Genomic DNA, 23566 nt, shown 5'->3' on the forward strand with positions numbered 1-23566 from the left:
ATGACACAAGGCAGTCATTCTCTTTTCTTCAATGAGATTCTGCTGATCGTATCTAGCTTGACATTATTCAGCTTCTGATAATTTGGCTTCCATTAGAATCCTCATGGAAGGAATTTCAACCTCTATCAGGAGTACAACTTCCATGTCGTATACTATGGAGAATGGAGTTGCCCCAATTGAAGTGTGAACCGAAGACGGTACCCATGCAGAGCAAGTGGGAGCATTTCGTGCCAATTTCTGTAAGTCACGACCATCTTTTGGAAGATCTTCTTAATATTCTTGTTAGCTGCCTCTATTACACCATTCATCTTTGGTCAATAGAGAGAAGAATTGTGATGCTCAATCTTGAATTCATCACACAGTTCTTTCATCATTTTGTTGTTCAGGTTGGAACCATTATCAGTAAAGATTTTGTTGGGTACGCCGTAGCGACAAATAAGATTGTTCTTGATAAACCTCACTACCACTTGCCGAGTAACATTGATGTAGGAAGCTGCTTCGACCCATTTGGTGAAGTAATCAATGGCGACCAAGATGAAGCGATGTCCATTCAAAGCCTTTGGTTCAATCATATCAATCATGTCAATTCCTCACATAGAGAAGAGCCATGGAGAAGAGATACCGTTGAAAAGCGTCGGAGGCACATGCATCTTGTCGACATAGATCTGGCACTTGTGACTTCTTCACATATTTGTGGCAGTCTGATTCCATTGTCATCCAATAGTAACTTGCTCTTAACATCTTTCTTGTCATTGCATGTCCATTGATGTGAGTGTCAAAAGATCCTTCATGAATTTCTTTAAAATCATTTTTAAAGTTGAAAAATTATAAATATTACTAAACAACTTTAACTTTATTTATAAAGCTCTTATTTTCAACTTCAGCTTAAAAGCAACTTTTAAATCGAAAAAAACTTGGTCAAACAATACCTTAATCTATGTAAAATAATGATCGAATAGTATATGTTTACACATGGATGACCCAAAACTGTGCCACACACTGCCATGGTCTTCTTAATCTCAGGCTTAAGGGCCTTCTCTAAGTTTACATCATGGATGCTGCAAGAACTAGGCAAGACACCACTCTTCAAAAAATTTCCTCAAGGAATCTAATTGTTAGGCTGCTCAGTCAAAATGGAACGTTCCAATAAAATAAGGATGATCTTGCTAAGTATGCCACACCATGGACAACCACTTCCAAGTGGATCATCTGCTGGTTGTTAAAATTGCACCATGTGCAATGTTGGCTGTCAAAGATTTTTACAAACTCGGCTGAATGATGAAGATCTTCAGTAGTAGTCCTTGATTTTTAACAGGCTGCATCTCCGCTTTCTTGACAATTTGCGAGCGCATAGGCACTTCCAGGAACCTCGACTAAAATATCATCCTCATGCATAATTTCTTGCTCCCCGTGAAGCAGTTGGTCCTGAGTTTTATAAAGGAAGTGATGTGAATAAATACCATCTTGAACAAATTTTAGCTCACTAGGTTGACATCAAACCATATATTTGACCAAAATAACTTCTCAAAGCATGAATGCTTGACACAAGTGTCATACAAATATGCCATCCAATACATATGGCAGACTGAAATGCTGCACACAATCAGGGAATGTGTGTCTAAGCATCAGCAGAAATTATTACATACCTCAATATTAGTGCCAGCAGCACCCTTCATATTATTTTTCATGGTATCCATCAATGCTTTTAGTTGTTTCCGGGCTTCTGCTCTTATAATTCGTCGTTCAGCACATTGTTCAGCAGTAACATTATGATGGCAGGCCACACAAAGAGTTCTCAAATTCTCAAGTTTGCATTCACCTATAGGAATTATTAAATAAGGTATAAAATTCAAACAGCTAAAAAAAAATTTCTAAAAGGAGAGGAAAATTATTTTGTAATTTATGCAACTAGTCCAGAAGTTAACATCCAACATTGTAAAATTTTGAAAGTTAACATCCTAACATTGTAAAATTCTGAAAGTAATCATCTAGATGGTAAATTACCCCACGTCCTAAGTCAATAGCTTCTGGAAGTTAACTTTGGGATGTAGGCATTTTGTGAGAGAAAAACTCTATAGTGGTGCTAATAGTAGCCCCTACTACTTAAACTTATTTACATTTTAGTACTGGTATTACAAGTACGAGCAAGACTAGATGAATCAAGATTTTAATATTGGCATTTCTATTGAGCATATAAAAATCTCAGTTGCAAGTATCAAGATGTTCATTTCTGAGAATGTCAGTACAATTAAAAATTGATACTGCAATTCTTCCAAAAGCAGGTGGGATTGGACTTCAAAAGATATTATACCTCCTCCTTTATATACTGGAACAATGTGATCAGCATGCCATGCATTTCCTTCAATTGGATCTTTGGCAAGCTTCTCAAGCCTGCAGATAATCAACTAGTGTTTCAGCAGAATGCTTCAGAAATAAGCAAGTTTAGCAACACTTTTGTACAGTCAGTCTTTTTAAAAGACTGTAACTTTGTTTTCTAACATCGTAACAAAATTGACTTTAGGTATTTCACTATCATAAACTCACAGCTTCCTCCGCTTTGCAATATTTGGTGCGGATTTTTCAATGTACTCCCGTCGTTTTTCCAAGGACAAAGGTCTTATGATCACAACAAGCTTATGACAGTCCAATTGGCAATTTGTGCATACACCTTGCTCAATATTAAAAAGTTCCTGAAAATTTCATCTCAATCAATTACTTTAAAACCTAACTCAAAGACATGAAACTCCAAAATGATATTTCTAGCAGAGAACATTGAAACAAAAATTAGTCAAATACATTCTAATTTGAATATGACAAATGTTCTAACCTGACGGATGAATCTGTTGCTAGTTCTCATGCGATACTCTTGATAGCAGACAAGGTTACAAAAAAGATCTTCAAAATATTCAGGTGTCTTGGCATTATTACCCCTGAAAATATAATTATTAATTGTATACTACTAAAAGATGTTTACAGCAACACATGATTTGTATGGGACATACATGCATTGATTTTGACAAAGCTTACAAAGAGGCCCATCTTTCGGACTCCAGCCTTGAGTGTATTCTTTTTCCTTCTTACCACAACCGCTTCGAAGACAAACCTGTTTCCAAACAGCATCTGATGGTAAGGGATAGCTGATGTCGACTAAAGGAGTCATGCGACGTTTGCTTCCACCATTTATCAATCCCTGTCAATCATAGAATTTTGTTGCATCATTACATATAAAGAAGCAAATTAATATTAGAGGGGGGTAGACAATTTTATGAAAAGATCATACATATTCACAAAAATGGAGTTTAAGTGCATAGTGTGCCAACCTTCTTGTTGTGGCTATTACTTTCATTTAAGCAGCACAGTTCGACAGCCAAAGGAAGTTGTAATGGTTTTCCAAGTAACTTATTACGTTCAATTGGTCTCAAACTCTTCCACTCATTGGCAAAATCCAGAAGAGCATTCCTATACACAGGGTTATCTTTGACAGATGCAGACTCTATACCTTTTTTCTCATCATCATCATCATCGGCAGGACTCAGCAGCTCAAGGTCTTCTGGTCGGAAATTTTCATAAAGTGGCTGTGGTCTTGCATCTTTACCCAAAATGCAAGTATAGAGGTGGATCCTTCCGGTGTATGGGCTCACCTGAAGAGTAGAAAAATGTAATTTTTTCACCCATGAGAATTATAAAGTATAAAATCCAGTCATTGCATGGCACCAAGGTAATGGTACCAACATCTACTTGAACATGGGCACCTTGCTCTAACCAAATACACCAAATAAAAGGATGAACCCCACAGAATACAAGTTCTTCCATTATTTTGTAAGCAAATTTAAATAAACATAAATTCATTTCAATAATATTGCTCCCCGTACAATGAAAACAAAACAATGTACAAATGATTTTCACCTCAAACCGCAGAGAATTCACTTGATGAGAGCGTTTTACTTCAGCTTCAACAGGATGAGAGGGCTGGTCATCATCTGCATCTTTTATGAAAGTTGATTTCTTATCCTGAAACAGAAAAATAAGACTTCTATACTCTCACAAAACACAAGCTAAAGTAGGCATTCCTTCCATTAGATAGCTTCATTGAAAATGCACCTCTATTACTTTATCTTTGTCCTCGGAACTCTTTTCAGAACATCTATCCTCAGCATTAGAAGCATCTACATCAAGATTTCCATCCAAAACTGAAGCGTTGCATAAATCTAGGAAGGAAACACTATCAACCTATTCTACCAATAAAATAGAATAATTAGAAAGAAGCAACTAATAGAGCGAATATATTTGAGGCAAAGCAACTTAAAAGTATAAACTATGTCATACCATAATATTAGCATCCTGATTTATGTTGTTTGCAAGACCAGATTCATCTTCTTGATTTGCTTCTGTTTCATTTGACTTCACTACAGAGGGTTGCCCATCCAAATGTGTTTCAGCTGATGCATCTTTAGATGTAGATTTTTTTTTAGGTCTGTCAATTTTCAAGGACGGATCTAAATAAGAAACACCTTCAACCTGCCATCCCCAAAAGGAAACTGATGATAAACAAGTGATAGAGTTTGTTAAACAATAGGCAATAGATAAGATAAGAGAAATATTCATTGTATTTCTTAATAATAAAGATACAAGGAACTTGCTATATATATAGGCAAGCAAAAGGTAATCAAATACTGACAAATGTGTCTAACAGCTAGTGCCAGCTCAGCAGTGGTAGTGGAACGCATCCTCCACTACTCTTCCCACTATTGACACATATAATAGAATATTATGTAACCACTACTCTATTAGTCCCCCTTAGAAGCTGCAGGGGGGTGCTTTAAAGTGATTTTGTCTAACACACGCAGCTTAGAACGCAGAGGTACAAACTTAGCAGCAGATAAGGGCTTGGTTAGAATGTCAGCCCACTGATCTTGAGCTGGAACATGAGCTACAGAGAGATGTTTGCTGAGAACTTTCTCTCTTAGAAAGAATATATCAAGCTCCATATGTTTGGTTCTGTTGTGGAGAATGGGGTTATGAGCAAGGGTGACAGTGCTCAAGTTGTCACATAGAATCCTAGGCACCTGAATAGAACAGTGAAGTTCCTGAAGCAAAGATTGTATCCAAATAAGTTCAGCAGCCAATTGAGCCATACTGCGGTATTCTGCTTCAGCACTAGACCTGGCAACAAGCTGCTGCTTCTTGGACCACCAGGAAACAACATTAGGACCAAGATAGATGCATGCCCCTGAAGTAGACCTTCTGTCATCAGGATCAGATGCCCAATCTGCATCGCAAAATCCTAAAAGCTGCATAGGCTGCTGAACAGGGGCAGGCTGAATGAGTAAGCCATGACATAGTGTACCACTCAAATACCTTAGGATCCTTTTGACTGCCTTCCAGTGATCCTCTAAGGGATTGGATAAAAACTGACAAACCTTGTTAACAGAGAAGGAAATTTCAGGTCTAGTTAAAGTTGCATATTGCAGTGCACCAACAACAGACCTAAAATGAGTGGGGTCTTCAACAGCTGCTGAGCCAATTTTTGATAGTTTGCTGCTGGAAACCATGGGAGTGGGCATTCCATTAGCATTGAGCATGTTAAGTTTGGTTAGGAGGTCAGAAATATACTTGGTTTGGGACAAAAGTAAAGAACCATTTGGAAGATGAGAGACTTCAATGCCAAGGAAATAGTCAAGCTGTCCCAATTGTTTTAGAGAAAATTTATTGTTGAGATGGTTGATTAGAGAGGTGATGAAGGGAGCTGAACTGCCTGTGATGATTATGTCATCAACATAGACCAAGATCATGACTTGGAGCTTGCCTTGATGCAATAGAAAGAGACTAGGGTCACACTTGCTTGCTTGAAAACCAAGTTGAACAAGAGCACTCTTCAGTTTGTCAAACCAGGCCCTTGGGGCCTGTTTTAAACCATAAATAGCCTTGTTTAGTTTACACACTAGGGACTTGTCAGCAGCTTCAAAGCCAGGAGGCTGCTGCATAAACACCTCTTCCTCAAGGGTGCCATTGAGGAAAGCATTATTGATATCTATCTGCTGAATGGGCCACCTGTTGCTAATAGCAATAGTTAAAATAATTCTGACTGTCACAGGTTTGATAACAGGTGAGAAAGTCTCCTGAAAATCACTTCCAGCTCTTTGATGAAACCCCTTAGCCACCAATCTGGCCTTGTATTTATTTATAGATCCATCAGGATTTTCCTTAGTTCTGAAAACCCACTTACAGCCAATAGGTTTCCTGGAAATAGGAGCTTTCACCAATGTCCAGGTCTGATTTCTCAGCAGTGCCTTGTATTCCTCTTGCATTGCCTGAAACCAATGAGGAGATGCTAATGCTTGACTAACAGAACTGGGTTCCATGTGAGTTAAAAGGAGAGTAGGATGTAATCTAGGTTGAGTGATGCCTCTTTTGGCTCTAGTTTGCATAGGATGGACATTTTCAGGATGAATGAAAGGTAAAGGTGAACCAGGAGGGCTGGGATTTGAGTGTGAGCTAGACTGTTCAGAAGGATCAGGAGAGGAAGTAGGGGAAATGGTGCTAGTTTCAGCAGGATCATGGAGGATAAGAGCAGGAGAGATAGAGGGAGAGGAGGTAGGAATAGCAGTGAGAGGCTGAGGAATGGTATTTGACACCTGCTGACTTGCAGAAGTAGAAAATTCAGGGGAGGGAACAGCCATATGGGAAGAAAAGGAAGAACTAGAAGGGGAGCTGTGATTGGTATCAGGATTATAGGAAGAGAGAGAGGGAGCATTGGATGGAGAGAGAGGAGGTGGGAACTGACTGGCAGTAGCAGGAAAGGGAGGAACAGATGAAGGATTAAGAGGAATAGATGAGGGGACAGAAGGGTTAGGAGAGGCTGGAAATAAAGAGGAATAGGGAAACAAAGATTCATGAAAAACAACATCCTTAGAGATGTAGATATGACCATCAGAAGCCAAACATTTATAGCCTTTATGTGATGAGGAATAGCCTAGAAAGATACATTGTTGAGATCTATAATCAAGCTTATGAGAATTGTAAGGACGCAGGAAAGGATAACAAGCACAGCCAAAAACTTTGAGAGTGGAATAATCAGGAGGTTTGTTGAGTAATTTAAAGTAGGGTGAGTGATTGTGAAGGGTAGGGCTGGGAATTCTGTTGATAAGGTAGGCTGCAGTAACAAAGGCATGATCCCAATATTTCAAGGGAAGAGTGGACTGAGCTAAAAGAGTGAGACCAGTCTCTACAATATGTCTATGTTTACGTTCAACAAGACCATTTTGATGGTGTGTATGAGGACAAGTGAATCTATGAACAATTCCTAAATCTGTTAGATACTTGGTGAGGGGTCTAAACTCCCCTCCTCCATCAGTTTGAACACACTTGATGGGACAATTAAACTGTAGTTCAACCATTTTCTTAAATTGAATAAACTGAAGCATAGTATCAGACTTGAGTTTGAGAGGAAAAACCCAAACAAACCTAGAAAAGGCATCAACACAGGTAAGAAAATAGGTGTAGCCACTTGAAGATATCATAGGGGCTGGACCCCAGAGATCACACACAACAAGTTCAAAGGGATGAGTATAGACAGTAGTGGATAAAGAGGAAGGCAATCTGTGAGATTTGCCAACACAGCAGGCATGACACATATCAGTAGGAGGTTTTGAAGGGACAGTAAGATTGCAAATTTTCAGGATTTCAACAAGGGCATGATGATTAGGATGACCTAATCTAGTATGCCACAGAACATAAGGATTTGTTGCTATTGCAGTAGAGCTATTAGAGTGAGATAAAGATAAATTAGTGCTAGCATTTGCAGAATTAAGAGAAGAGTTAAGAAAGATACTTGTAGTTTTATTAATTGAAGGATCATTACAAGGAAGTGTAGCATTGGACATATAATTAGAAGAGTTACAACTGCTTATAGCAGGAAAACACATAACCCTATTGCTAGTACTACAAGAGTGAAGACTAGGACAAGACTTTGACACTGGAGATGCAGCAGGATTTGGAAACTTATAGAGGCCATCATCTCCAACATGACCACTGAGCAGAACTTCAGAAGTAGCCTGAGATTTAACAACACAGAATTTAGAATGAAATTCAAAAAACACATTATTATCCTGAGCAAATTTGCTCACACTCATGAGATTTTTGGTAATTTGTGGTACATGTAAGAGGTTCCTAAGGGTGAGAGACAGGTGAGGTTTGTGTGGTAAAGGAAAAGACATGGAACCAACAGAATTGATAGACAAACCTTGGCCATTTCCTATGAAGACTTGCTCGGATCCAGGCACAGAAGAAGAATCAGACACATTTGAGGCTTCAGGAGTAACATGGTGAGAGGCACCTGAGTCAGGATACCACCACTGATTGTTGTTGCTTGCTTCAGTACCTGCAAAAAGGGCCTGTGGTGCTGCGGATCTAGGAGAAGCAGCTCTGGGTGAACCATGAGCAAACTGAACAGGATACATAGCACGAGGAGCGACATGAAATGGATTGAATGGAGCTCTTTGCTGAGGATAACCAGCACCACTTGAGTAACGATAATAGCATACTGAAGCATCATGTCCAGACCTGTGACAGATTTGACATGACTGTTTTGCGAAGCGTCCTCCACCACGACCAAAACGCCCACTACTACGACTGAAACGACCTCCACGGGAGCCATAGGTGTGATTATCAGCATTGGCAGTGACGTGACTCGTTCCCTGAGGGAAAGCTTCAGTAGAGGCTTGACCAGTGGTAACAGTTGAAGGAGACGACGCAGATTGAGTGAGATTTACCGTCACTGGCTCCGCAACGGCGGCTTTGCGATGTTTCTCAAGACGCGACTCATGAGCAAGCAAAGACGACTCAAGTTCATCCAAGGAGCTCAGCTCATCCTTACTGTTGACGGCGGCAACAATGGAGTCATATTCCTCAGGAAGGGAATCAAGAACTATTTCGATTAGGTTACGAAGAGGAACAGGATCCCCAATCGAAACAAGCGACTCACTGATCTCACGAGTACGCTTCAGAAGCTCCTCAATCGTGAGCGAACCTTTGGTGAGACGACGAAGCTCAGAACGCAGCTGACGAGCTTTGGTTGAAAGAAGGGTGTCGAAGTAGCGGTGGACCTCTGTCCAGACTTGCCACGCGTGTTTACACTCGACAAGTTTAGGAAGAAGAGAATCAGAGATGGTGGAAAGAAGCCAGGTGCAGATGAGAGCATCCTGTTGCTCCCACTCCAGAAATACATTGTGAGATGCAGGATCTGAAGGAGAGGGAGAAGGAATCACCGGAACAGTGACGAACCTTTGGAGACGATGTCCACGAACAACCCCATCAATCTGTTGTTTCCATTGTTTGAAGTTTTTGTCATCGAGTTTAACAGAGATCAGGTGAGAAAGTTTCACCTGAGAGGAAAGAAAAAGAGACTCCATGGATCGGAAAAGAAACGAAAAAGAAAAAGAAAAAAAAAAGAGGCTCAAGATACCATGATAGAGTTTGTTAAACAATAGGCAATAGATAAGATAAGAGAAATATTCATTGTATTTCTTAATAATAAAGATACAAGGAACTTGCTATATATATAGGCAAGCAAAAGGTAATCAAATACTGACAAATGTGTCTAACAGCTAGTGCCAGCTCAGCAGTGGTAGTGGAACGCATCCTCCACTACTCTTCCCACTATTGACACATATAATAGAATATTATGTAACCACTACTCTATTAACAAGAGAACCAAGAAAATGGAAAAAAGGAAAAGAAATAAACTTGTAAAACATTGAAACCTATGTTGAATATTTGTATTTCATGATAATGACCCAAGACAAGAAGTGTATCTAACTAGGTAATCAGAAGTTAGGACTCAAGACAAAACCTTTCACGTAACACAGTATTGAAACCCAAATTAGAACATAACAGGTCCCAGTATTACATTGAAAACTGATGAGAAATAAATCATTCAACTGAACTAAATGCTAAACGCCTGATTCTGTCAATGTAATCAATTGGAAAGACGACCAATGTGTTTTGTGCATCCCATAAGTTGGGAAGGGAATTCATCCGCATTAATAAAGATAAACATAGATAATGTCAGTGTTGTCAAACAACTAGAGGTGGAGGAAGACCAAGAAAAACTGTAAGAGAGATTCATAAAAAAGATATGGAGATTAACAAATTAGAATGAAACATGGTCTTGGATAGAACATTAAGGCATAATTTCATCCATGTAGCCAACCCCCCTTAGAGGGATAAGGCTTGGTTGTTATTGTTGTAGAGCATAAAATGTATAAAATTGTCAATTTGTATGAGTATTACAACTATTGACAAGCTAAACACTTCAAGTTACACAGACACTTATACGAAAACAACAAAAACCAACAGTAAAAAGCAAATAATAGAATTAAAGAAACTGAAGTGAGACCTCTATCTCCTTCACGGCATCATATTTGCCATCTGTCGTAGATGAAACACGATGTAAGCTTTTGTTCAAATATTTCCAATGTGATTCATCTGAAGTATCCTGTAGATAGTCGTTCAAACAAAAATGCTTGACAGAGGCATATCACAATAAACCCTAATCTCAAATCTTCATAATCAATGAGAACCTAATTACCTTTGCACAGAATATGTATATGTTAACTGCATTTGTTTGCCCTCGTCGATGAGCTCTGTCCTCAGCCTTCAAAACATGTTAACATTATATTATTTATTTAAGAAATTATTTATATATCTAGAATACCCCCACAATTTACACTTCATCATCAACTACAGGTACACTACACCAAACAATCTGTATGAGGTTTCCATGATTAAGAAAAAACTTTACAGGACCATCTCATAGCCCATAGGTAATATCTAGTGACACTGCAACACTTTCATAGTAAACAAGACTGATCAAGTGCAACACCAGACATGATAATTATCAAAAGAAGGATGAAAAAAGTTCCATTACAGGCCTAATGGTTAAGTATCTTTCAACACCATGTGCTATTCTAAAGGAATCATCCCTGGTTCGAGTTTTGCTGCACTTTTTCAATAAGATTATCAAGTATATTTTACAGATGAACCTAATTTTCCATTCCTATTATTCTTTTAATGACAATCAGCTTTACATGTGTTTACAGTTCATTATGATTGTAGCGTCCAGCACCACACTAAGATACATTTGATGCGTGATATGGACCTTTATTATTGTAAATTACACAACAATAGGGCTATTTTATTTCTTTTGCTACACTAGTCACTCTTCTGCAGAATCATTTGCAGCTATATTGATATTTCATTTATACAAACTGTTCAAACCTAAATCATGTTTTCATAATCAATTGTCGTGACAAGACAAACACAAGTCCCTGGAAAATGCAGCATATCCTACAACCAAACAATAGTTATAAAAAAACGTTTGTGAAGTGATATTCAATCTAACGGAACCTGTAGCATCACTGTTGGGCACTGAGGTAGCTCCAAAAAGACAACATCCTGTGCAGTTGAGAAATCAACTCCAAAACCTGCTGCTAGAACACCTATTATCGCAATTTTAACCTGAAATGCACGTGTAACTAACAAGTCAAAAGAAGCCTAATGACAAGGTAAAATACTCCAAACTTACATCAACTAGATGATGACCCGCATGTTGCGCGGCTGGAATTTTTTTGCATTAGTGATATCTAATAATATAATATGAGCTAGAATAAGTGTATGAAGCTTATGGAAAATAAATTTAAACTATGTTATTAGAATAGTAATCTCTTTGAATGGGAACTTTAATTAATACATTACAAGAGAACATCTCTACCAACGGAAAATCATGAGCTGACTCTAAGTATAATATCTTATGTATTATCTACAATTTAAACTTTGGCGACCCAATTTCAAGACAATTTTTTAGATATATCTAATCTCTTTCCTAAATAACGATTTTTAGAATTTAAAAATATCATTGCAATAAAAACTGAGGTCTCTGAGGATCTGGTGCTATTTGCTAAATGGTATTCGTTTCTGCAGCTGGGACTGTGTTTTAATATATTATATTAGATTAGATGGATGGTATAAATGACACTTAACACAGAACACACACATGTACATTTAATATGACAGAGATAGAAAGTCTGATAGTAGCAAAAATGTTCAATGTGGTTGTTTTTAAGTAATGCACGACTATTATTCAACAATGTAAATCTACTCATTTAATAATTTCGCACCAGCTTTGATCTTGAATGAAACATGTTAATTTTAAGGATAATACATAAGCATGCATGCATTCCAACAGCTAGATGAAACTACTACATCAATTCAACAAATAGAGCAGTGTAAATGAGACTGATCATCGGAAAAATACAGTTTCAAAGTTAAATTACCTCTGGTCCTGATTATAAGTGACAATTAGGCTGCTTTACATTACTGGCCCTATTTTTTATACCCCTATTTAATTGTAGGTTTTTCTTTACTTAAAAATTCTTCTTCCCTACACAAGTGGGTTTCAATTAATGAATGCTGAGAGTAATTTTGGAAAAGAATTAGCATTAAATCATTTGAATGTGCTTTATTGGTCTTGGTGACTTAGTCTTTTGTTTCTTATAAACAGAATCGGAGAGAGAATTAGAAAGCATCAAAGTATTCCAAGTTAATATTCCAAATGCAATTGACTTTCAACAACAAATAATATTAAAACTTACTAATATGGTGGAAAGGAAAGTGACCAGAAAAATATCAGTATCACAATAAATTCAGGAGAGAAATAGCAAGTTTACAATACCTCTGGTGATGATCGAAATGAGATTACTGCAGACTGTCTATCTTTGGGTAGTGTAAGTCCATCTATTCGCACAAAACCTACTCCTTTCTCACATATAAACTCCTGAATGGTTCAGAAGACAAGCTTTATACTAGAAATAAAATTTAAACATTTGTGGGACATTAAAGCCCAAAGGCCAATGCTACTACAGTATGATGATTACCGTTCAAATGAAGGGACAAGAAATCAAAACGAAGAAATGAGTTAATCCAATAGAGTTTTTAAAAGGACAATAAATCAAAACCCGACTCAATATTCATCTGCCAGAGTTCACTATAAATACCAATTTAAAACTCATTCATTTGTTAAACAATGTCATGTAGCTAAATAGTATTAACTTGTAATGCTTCTGTTGCTTTTTCTCCCACCTGTTGAATTTTTTAGGAACACGTTCGATGTTGTTGGGGGTTCTATATTCATGTGATCATATTATATTGGACCTTAATAGTTATAGTAAATTACCAACAAGAATTAACAGTAAAAATTGGGGCCATTGGCCAATTAATGCCTTAGTTTTCTTACATCATAAACAGCCATGGGAAAATTATGATCTCAAATTAGAAAGATTTAGTTTGTGGACTCAACTGGACTGGTCCACCCATAAGTTCACAAACAAATTCTGAACGTCCCCATAAACAAAACCTTTCTGAATGTAAAACCAAAACTTTCGGAAGAACTTTTAACACTCTAAAAAGCACTTTGGAAGTACACATCCCATAAAGCATTGTTTTTATACTCTCCAAACGTGTATTTTCTGACAAAAACACAATTTTCGGAAAGACAGGTAAGAAAAGTTTTCCTTTAACTTTCCCTTTTCCCTATTTGAATTAAAAGAACTGGACTGTATTTCAATTGCTGATAACAATCAGATTATTAGCAGTGGTTCGTGGTCCTTCCTTTGTTCTCTCTAGTAAAATGGTGAAAAGTTTCAATGGCCGATATGATAAGCACTTTACCCGATGCCGCTCTTTGCCACATTCTGTCTTTTGTCGAAACCAAAGAAGCAGTTGCCACAAGCATTTTTTCGAACAGGAGGAAGCACCTCTAGCTATCAGTTTCTGTTCTGGACGTCAGCAACACTCGTGCAACAGACCAAGACGCTAATTTTCATTTTAACAACTGTCTACTCAATTTTGATGTTGCGAGTTTCCACAATCCCCATTAAAATATTCACCTTCTTGGAGAATGAAAGGACATTTACCCCACTGGAGTTAATGAGTGTGTGATATTTTATGGAAGTATTATTAAAACATTTAGTGAGTATATTTTTGTAACTGACATCATTTGACCTACTGCTAGAGTAGTACTCGCGACAACACTCTTATTTTTGGGTAAAATTCACAATGGTCCCACCATATTGGAAATGGGCCCCATATAAAGTGGGGGCCACGTTAATTTCACATATTAAGAGAGTGAGTGTTGGAAAGAAGGTTAAAGTGTTGGAAAGAGGGTTAAAGTGAGGGTTGCTACCACTACTACTAATACTAACTGACTCCCAGACGAACAACTATAGAACTGCGACAAACTCTGTCAATTAATTACCAGCTGATAAGAAACGCACCTGTACTCCGTCAAGAACTTTGTGGTGATGAGCAAAAATTATCATCTTTGGAGCATTATCTAATCCTGCAATGAGTGGATGGAAGGAAAGCCATTCACAAAACCCAGATAGCTTTGCAATTCCAAGTTCTTGATTAGTAAGCTTCCCTGACAATAGGTAGGATGAGGAAATTAAACATTTACAATGTTCTCCCACTTCGGTATAGTTTAAATCAGGCAACACAACTAATGGAAACGAAAGGATACGAGTAAAAGTAGCATGGCATTTTCTTTGAACAACATAAAAACCTAGTGACAGTTTGTTTTTATGGAAGTATAATTAAAACAATTAATGAGTATATGATATTTTTCCCAGAATAAGTATGTTAATGTTAGTGGCATTACCGGGAATGAATTATTGTTTGGAAGCTTAGAGTCAATTTGTATCAATATTTTATAATTCTCAATTCCAACGTTGGTTGCTAATGTCACAAGATCACAAATGCTAGAATTGGACTTGTTTTTCTGACAACTTTAGGCCCTATTGAACTTTCTTGTGACCTTGCGTATTTGTTGTTGGAATTTTTGAAATAATGTAAATAGTTACCATTCTACCATATCATATAAATAGTGTTTGAAAATATGTTTAGGATTTTTGTAATCATTGTATAGGCATATCATATTAAGTAAATAGTTATAAAATCTCCTATTTATTTTGTAATTATATAATCAATCCTATGTAAAATGGGCTCTTGCACACGGTTCCAACATCACATGCCTGTGTTCTCTCTCTTTCAAGAAACGTAAATAACGTAACATTAACCTTCGTATTTATCCTGATACGCTCATGCATTTTCCCATTATGAATTGTTTTGCTTAAAACTGCTTCATCTCCAGTTTACTGCTTCAACCCTTTTTCTACATCACGTTCTTCTTTCCAAACACATTAGATGCATTTTCATACATTTGTTATTGTTGCCCGCCACTACTGTCAATTCCTATCTAATTATCCATTCTACCAGTGTCTCCTAGTCTTTCAGGCAGAATCCAGTCGCCATCTCGAACATCCACCACTCTAGCCAAAACCACCGCCATCGAACTCATCACTTGAGCCTCAGCGACCAAACAACAAGTATCATATTACATTTGGTTGCTCCCCTTTGAGCAAAGCCGCCAATCAAAAGCAAGGCCTTTCAAGAGTAAAACATTTGCAACCCTTGATATCTTCTACACATATTCCAACTGTCTGAGTATACTGATCCACATTGATTATCCATCAAGATCAAACATTGAAACCACATTTTCAAGATGCAGTATCAACAGCACCAACATTTGAAATTCAGATATCAGTTGATAAAAACCCACTGTTTTATTTGTTTAGACAGAATAGAGAAATTGTCCCTTGAATACTTCTACAAACTTGCATAACTGCAAGGGTTTGCAATTGCATACCTCACATTTCCAAAGGCTCCAATTCTCTTATAAATTCCTAGACTCATCCTTTCCTATTATTTTAATAAAACAGACTTATCCTAACTAACTCTAACCCCCTTAACTAACAGGGCCTAATAGATGATTAGGACTACAATTCAACTATTCAAATTATAAACAATTCAAACTAATGCATTATTTTTATGATGTAATTGATTTCACATAAAATTTCTTCCTAATGTGAGGCCTAAGACAATGTTGAACTGAAAAATATTATGCAAGTCATTAGCTGAAACACAGTAACTCAATAGAGTGAAGGTAAAGATTTTGCAACAATACCATCATGTTCTTCAAAACTTTCCAAATGCACATCTTCACTAGCATTTTCAGAGTCATCAGCTTTCAATGCCCCAACTGCTGTTTTCGCAGAAACTATATCTGATCTCTTCAGCGACATTCTAATAATTTGCCTGCGTTTTGGAGGTAACTGTTGCAACACTTGTTCCTTGAGGCGCCTTATCTGCAAGACATGGTAAAACAATATCTTTACAATCATGGATTGGAGAAGTATCACAAAATTTTATTATACACGATCAAGAAGGCATAATAAAATAAACATTGAATAAAGAGATGCGCACTAAATCTACCTTACACAAAAAAAATTAGAGACCACGCCATATCATGTGACACAGTTTTCGGTTTGGTAAACTTCTCAAGAAATACGAAAGGAAAAACAAATATTAAAATAATCTTCAAACATTTTTTAAACAAGGTATATGTTAAAATTAGCTTTTGGATCTCAATATCTTCAAAAGGCCTAATTTAATTTCTCCATAAACTCTTACAATTGTGGTGTGGCCTATCTCAACACTACAAAACCGGCTTGTAAGGTGCAGATTGCCCCAACTTATAAGCATATGTCAAGCCACATATTGTCCGATGTGGGACTCTTAACATAAACATCTATAATAACAAGCTTATAAAACTATGTATGAGAAAAGAAACTCCATATTTTTATTTTTATTTTTTAAATTTAGATTAGGAGCACATATGAAGCAAGAAGCTGATCCATATTGGGCCTGAATATCTTTGATTCATCATATAAAACAACAAGAAATAAATATTGAAGTAACCACAAGGTTCAATCAAGATTACTGTAACCAAACAATTTGGGTGTTAATTGTGATAGAAAACAAGCTATATTTGCTTGCGGAATGAGTAAACAAGACTTGCAATGTTGTATAGGACTTAATGTTGCACAGCACACAAAATAAAAATTAACAAAATAACCTTGATTTTCCAGAGAAAAAAATGTTAAGAATGCCCACCATAACAGTTTGCTTTAGTAACACGTTCAACTCCTCCAAGCGAGTGCCCTTTGAATAATCCTGCAATACCGTCGCTTGTGTCAATTCCTCTTTTAACAACCGTCATCAATATTTATCCCATATTGTTATAACAGAAGAGCAATTCCTAGTATAACGTTACAACAGAAGAGCACTACCTTTCTAGCTGCTACTATTTATTCAATATTTTAATAACAGAAGAGCAATTCCTAGTATTACATTACAACAGAAGAGCATTACCTTTCTAGCTGCAACTATTTATTCAATATTTTTATAAAATCCGCCAACAACCTAAATTCCTAGTATAAATAATGCAAAAAGGTAATGCTCTTCTGTTGTAACTTGTAAGAAATAACTAGTAGCAGCTAAAAGATACTCATAACAAATAACCAAATAAAAGCATACAAATTACACACGCGCACAGACAGGATTACCGCAAAATATTTTCCTTGGACACCCTTGATATATTTGAGATCACAATAAGTTTTTGCAAACTCGTATTTGGTTACCCCCAGCAAACCCGGCCTGTAAAATAGAAGAATTTCATAGAAAACTGAATTAGTATGGTTAGTAGAATAAAAAAATATGGAAAATGTTCAAGTTGAATATACTTGCCATAACATATTTATCTGATGAAATATGTCAAACGGTCTATCGGCACCTAGGAAGAAATGCACCATAAGATATAAGAAAACATTAACAAAGTAAATAACAAAATTGAAGAGGGTACCAAACTTACAACAAAGAACGGAAAGTTCAAAAACATGGAGCCACAACCAAAATCTTAAAATTAGATTTTTAAAATCCAATGATAACTCTTAACAACATAGCATATGCAGCTAGTAAGACCTATGTTACAACCTTGACAAAGAAGGTGTCCCTGATAGCAAAATTATACGCTTGACTTCCGAAGCCACGTCAAGAACAGCCTTTATCTGTTAAAACAAAACATATATGAAAAATATATATAAATACCTCTTTAAGCTTTGGCCAAATAAAAGATACACATACGTAAAGGATAATACGTTATATTAAAAGACGAGATCATACAAATTAAGAACATGAACCTTTCTTCTAAAAGAAGTTCTTCCAAAAGGAAAAATAAACTTGAACCAAAAAGATTTGATTTGTGAGCAAAAAATGGTTATTTGACTTCCCGACTGTGATGCACGGGTACACCGTTTTAGGCAAAGTACCAGTACCGGGTACGTACTGGTACGCGTATGGTATGCCTATGGTACGTACCAAAGCCGCACCCTTTTTTTATTTTTTATTTCATATTTGGTACACATGTTGGTACACGATTGGTACACGTACCCACAAAAAACATAGGTTTTTTCTTCGGTCCATATAATTTCAAGCTATTTATTTATAAAATGAGAGGTAAAAAATCAATTATATATATATATATATATATATATATATATATATATATATATATATATATATATATATATATATATATATATTCTTACATTTTTGTCTAACTCCGCCGATGCTATCAACTTTCAAATTTTAGCCTTTGACTTTATGAATTATTGATAACGTGATTTATTATATGTTATTGATCTTGACCTTTTTGAACAAATTACTTTTTAGTTTTAATGTTTTGTTATCATTTCAATAATATATTTCCTTCCTATTATTTTTTTAACAATGTAGTTATTTTTATAATTATATTTTAATTAATATATAGTGGCATACCCGTACCTTAGTTTTTCTAAAAATGTTGTATTCCGTACCCGTACTCGTACCAGGTACTGGGTACGTACCCGAACCAGTGCAACGCAGCTTCCCGGCCCCTGCCACATCTACTTATCCCACTAATCTAAATCCCATTCCTCCATCCAAGTTTATATCAGTCCCTAAAATTATAAATAAGGCTCACAATTTTTGCCAATTACTAAAGCTTTAATCGTAAGTGATGCTCATTTTCAGCTTACAATTATGAACTTCCCTGCTTTTGATTACACCCAATTCAATAAATTTTAAATGCCCGTTCACAATTTGGGGGGAGAGGACAAGATAGCTATGTTAATAATATTAGCAATGACAAACATGATAATATCATCATTTTCCAAAAGCCTCTATCTTTGAATACCACAAAGAGATGCCAAAATTAATATACACATCGACTTTAACAACTAACATAAAGGGATTATGTATCTATACAAAATGCAAACTTACTTTATGTGTTTTAAATTTTACAAACCAGAAAATGAGATGGAAACTAAGCATACCTCTCCGGGTTCTGAGGTTTTTTTTGAAGGACGTACATGATGAGATTCATCAACAATCATAAGAGCCCACTTACGCTCAAGCATGCTCTTCCTTAGACGATGAAGCATGGTATAAGAAATAACCACAACTCTAGGGCATCTTGTTAGATATACAGGATTGTCTTGGTGGCCAAAAACTGAATTGGAAGAAACATGTAAATGTTTACTAGCTAAAGAAAGAAAGTGAAGCTTTGCAACAGTGCTATGAATTAAAAACCATCCAACAAAAAAGTTTACATTCAAATAAATAAAGCTTAGTTGAATTCCAAAAAGCCTACAAAAACCCTATGGATAAAAAATATATATTGAATATCATTGCCATATTCAATTTTAATTTATGCACATGACTAAATGTAATACAACTATACAGCACCATACACAACTTCAAATGTAATACATTACCGAGATGAATATCCGTAGGCAAGCAGGAAGGAAACCACCGCTCAATTTCTTCAGCCCATGAATACCGCAAAACAGCGGGGCAAACAACAAGTATAGCTCCTTCATCCATGAAACATCCTGCAATGGCAATAGCCTGAAAAAACATACAAACCATACACATTTCAAGTCACCATTCTATTTTACTTTAGTGAGAAAAATTCAAGCAATATAAAGTCTACAACAACAAAAGTCTATCATAAATCATGCATAACAACAAACCATCCACATACACATTTGATAATCAGCTTAAGTGCTTAACTAAGAGTTTACTCAACAAGAGTACCTCATGAGAATTTATGTCATAATTCTTGTAGCATAAGCTTATTGAAAATAACTCAAAAGAACTTATAGGCAATGTTTAAGAAAAATTATTTGTAACGCGATTATTGGGTCAACGTCGATTTTTTTCTCTGCATCAATCGTATTTGACCGCCGTTTTCCGCATAATCAAGGATGGCAATACAACCACAACCGCCGTTTTCCGCATAATCAAGGATGGCAATACAACCACAACACAACCATAACAGCAAAATAAGACCTTACCTATAGTTAGTTCATAAGCTAAATATTTTTATAAGTTTAACCAATCACAAGCTTAAATGTTCATGTCACAAAATAAGCCTAGGAAGCTGTTAAGAAATGTGGTTGGACCTAACCCGTCCTTATAAAACCGGCTTGTAGGATGAGGATTGCCCCCACTTATAAGGACATGTTCAGACCATATATTGTCCGATGTGGGCCTCATAAGTAACAGAAACCTTCATAAAAACTCTCTTCTGGACGCACTCTAAATCTAAAACAATTCAAGCAAAACAAAGAAAAACAAACAATCAGAACCTGCAATGTCTTCCCAAGTCCCATTTCATCAGCAATGAGACATCTACCCCCTCTTCTAAGCGCAAACCTCAAACCATCCATTTGAAACGGCAACAAAACATCAACTAAACTCTTAGGCAACTTCCTAATCAACTCATCAACCTCCTCATCACTCAAATGCTCCGGCCTCACCGGATTCCACCTCCCCACCGAATGAGAAAGCTTCTCAACCACATTAAAAGTATTCCAAGGAATCTCCTCCACCTCAATCCCCGCCTTCAACTGCTTCAAAACAGTTCGGTAGTCCGCCAATTTCAGCACACACGCTTTCCCGTCCACACTCGTCTGAGTAAAATTCGACGGATCCACATCCACCTGTTAACAAAATCGCATAATCATAATCAAATTCAAAATCATAATTCCTATGCATACAAGTTAAATCCAATAGTTAAACGGTGAAATCTGATTACGTACTTGGGAGAGAAGGTTGTTGAGGATCTGGAAGCAAGTACCGAAGGTTGGGAAACGGGAATTGGGGAGAGGGAGAGGAGTGATTGTGAAGGAATCGGGGGAACAAACTTCGAGTCTTGCGCGGAATTTGATATCCGGTTCGGGTTGGGGATTAGGTTGAACCGGTTGGGATTGGGGTTTGGGTTGAATTGGTTGGGGTTGGGAGATTTTTTGGCATTTGAAGAGGTGCCAAGGGTTTCGTTGAGGTTGTGAAGATGATTCTAAGAAAGCTTTGCGTTTTGCTAATGCGGCAAGGCGATTTGCTTCGATTTGTTTTAGTTGTTCTTCTGTGAGTTCCATTGATGGGGATGGACTTACTCACTGGTGTTTTTTGAATGCGAGGTGCGGTGTTTGTGTTTTGAAAACTGTGTATGTAGTATTGATTTGTAGCGCGTGTTTTCTAACGGATTATTATGGGGAAAATGACGCACTTTTTGAAATGTTTTTGTTTTTGAAAAATTATTTTAAATTACAAAAATAATTTGACAAATAGAGAAAATTTCGATGCACTCCTTAAAATTCTTAGGCATCCGACGAAATTTTATTTATGCATCATGTTTCTTTAGATGAATATCAGGAAGCATCTTTATTTTTACAAAATTTGGTTATTTCTAAAGATGCATCTACTGAAGCATTTTAAACTAGTGAACGTTGGGAAAACTTCAAATTAATTTAGTTTATGGATTTTTTTTCATAGGTACATCTACGGAATAACTTAGCGCTAGAATTTTCCGTAGATGTACCTACGGAACTATCTGATATAGTTTGAATCAGCATGATCATTCCTCCATTGTTGGTTTTCTTCTTCAACACTCACTTCCACAATCTAAAAATCCTACAACATCAATATCATTTTTCACTCTAAAACTCTAACTTTTTGGTGCAACATATCAAAGGGAGCAAGAGAAGACATAATTTCAAGTAAACATTCATCTTTATCTGTTGCATTGGTCACATTATGTATCAAATCTTTGTAAAAAAAATGTAACATTCCTAGGTACATCTACGTAACATGTTGAAGAAGAACACGTTCTGGAGGTACATCTACGAAACATGTATGTGTTGTTTTTTCAGCAATCTTATGATTTTGTGTTATTGTGTACAAATAGGTATGGTGCACCCTGTAACGTCCCGAATAATTCGATTAATTATTTAATTAATTGTTTTCGAATTAATTGATGAATTATGAAGTGAATGTGAATTAGTGGGCTTTAAGTAATTTTATTGGAATTAATTAATTAGTGATGGAGAAATAATGAAGTAATTAATTAATTGGGCTTGTTTCGGTGGTTGACAGTAGAAATGTGGGGGTGTAAGTTAAGCCTAATTGAAATTGTGGAGTTAAGCCCAAGAGAAATAATAAGTTGTGAAGGGTTTGGTTAAATTAAGAGAAATTAGGTTAATGAGGGGTTTTTGGAGAAATTAGAGAATTGTTGGAGGTTGCGTAGAGAAAGTTACAGAGAAAGAGAAAAGAGGCAAGAAGCAAGGGTTCCAAGAAGTTACAACCGGTAGAATAGAGCGGTCTTCAATCCAAGGTAAGAGTGAGGTTCTGACTCTATAATAGGGTATATGATGAATAGTATGTGAGATTAGGTATGTAAAAATATTGCTTCTGTTTTGTGTTTCAGTTGTTGTGACTGATGCTGAAAAGTTGTGATTTTTCGATGAATTGTTACTGCAAAAATTGTTTTGTGTTGATTGATATAATTTTTGTGTTGCTGCAATTTTATTGTTGTGTTGGTCTATTATTAATCGATTGGAACATAAACATATGAATTGGGTAGATTCTGAGTGAAACCGTAAAGATAAGGTTAATTGTTATTGGAAGTGGCGAGGGGGCACTGGTATAAGAGACGTTCGCCTCATGTGGAGAAAAGAAGAAAAAAAAGAACAGGGGCGTCCACCCCCTATATGGAAGATGGAAGGGGCGTCCACCCATTGGCAATGGGAAGGCAAGGGAGCGTGTGCTCTCCGGAAAGGAATTAAGGAGGGTTTGGGGTTTTCACCAAAGGTCTTTAAGAGAGTGTATGTGTGCATAGAGAATTTCTCCAAATATTATTGGCTTTCCTTAAATGGTCTGGTTGAGTTAATAACAAATATAATTTGGACTTTTTAATTTGATAAATTAAATTTATAATTATGGTTTAAATGAACCGGTTAAAATGCACACCCTACCTATCACAAATCTATATATACTTTCTAAAACTCGAGATAGTTTTCTCTATTTTGTTTTGTATTGTTGAGAATAACAAGTGTGAGTTAGAACATTTGAGAAACAAGTGTGAGAAAATCTCATATTGATTAGAAAAGTGAAGACTTAAGCATTTATAAGTGAAAGAACCCACACACCTATCACCTTAAGGTTTTGGGTGAATATGTGGTGTGTCTCTCACAAGGTGTGTTGCTCATAAAGAAAAATTCCCCAATATAAAAAT

General features: G+C 36.4%; 1 protein-coding gene across 1 annotated transcript; it reads right to left on the reverse strand.

Annotated features, from left to right (window-relative positions):
* Nucleotides 1-386: 386 nt before the first annotated feature.
* Nucleotides 387-21520, reverse strand: LOC131662604 (uncharacterized). The gene is made up of 24 exons (XM_058932421.1): nucleotides 21096-21520; nucleotides 20643-20996; nucleotides 19767-19899; nucleotides 19326-19501; nucleotides 17947-18020; nucleotides 17701-17736; nucleotides 17520-17610; nucleotides 17068-17127; nucleotides 16079-16259; nucleotides 14331-14476; nucleotides 12731-12832; nucleotides 11407-11517; nucleotides 10589-10654; nucleotides 10397-10495; nucleotides 4327-4518; nucleotides 4102-4230; nucleotides 3907-4011; nucleotides 3321-3641; nucleotides 3003-3190; nucleotides 2828-2930; nucleotides 2545-2690; nucleotides 2312-2391; nucleotides 1647-1819; nucleotides 387-1425 (listed from the first exon to the last, which is right to left on the reverse strand). Exons 1-24 carry the CDS (start codon nucleotides 21429-21431, stop codon nucleotides 1309-1311), a joined length of 3519 nt encoding a protein of 1172 aa, XP_058788404.1. The 5' UTR covers nucleotides 21432-21520; the 3' UTR covers nucleotides 387-1308.
* Nucleotides 21521-23566: the final 2046 nt, after the last annotated feature.

The sequence above is a fragment of the Vicia villosa genome, linkage group LG3 (assembly GCF_029867415.1).
Source record: "Vicia villosa cultivar HV-30 ecotype Madison, WI linkage group LG3, Vvil1.0, whole genome shotgun sequence".
Classification (NCBI taxonomy): Eukaryota; Viridiplantae; Streptophyta; class Magnoliopsida; order Fabales; family Fabaceae; genus Vicia; species Vicia villosa.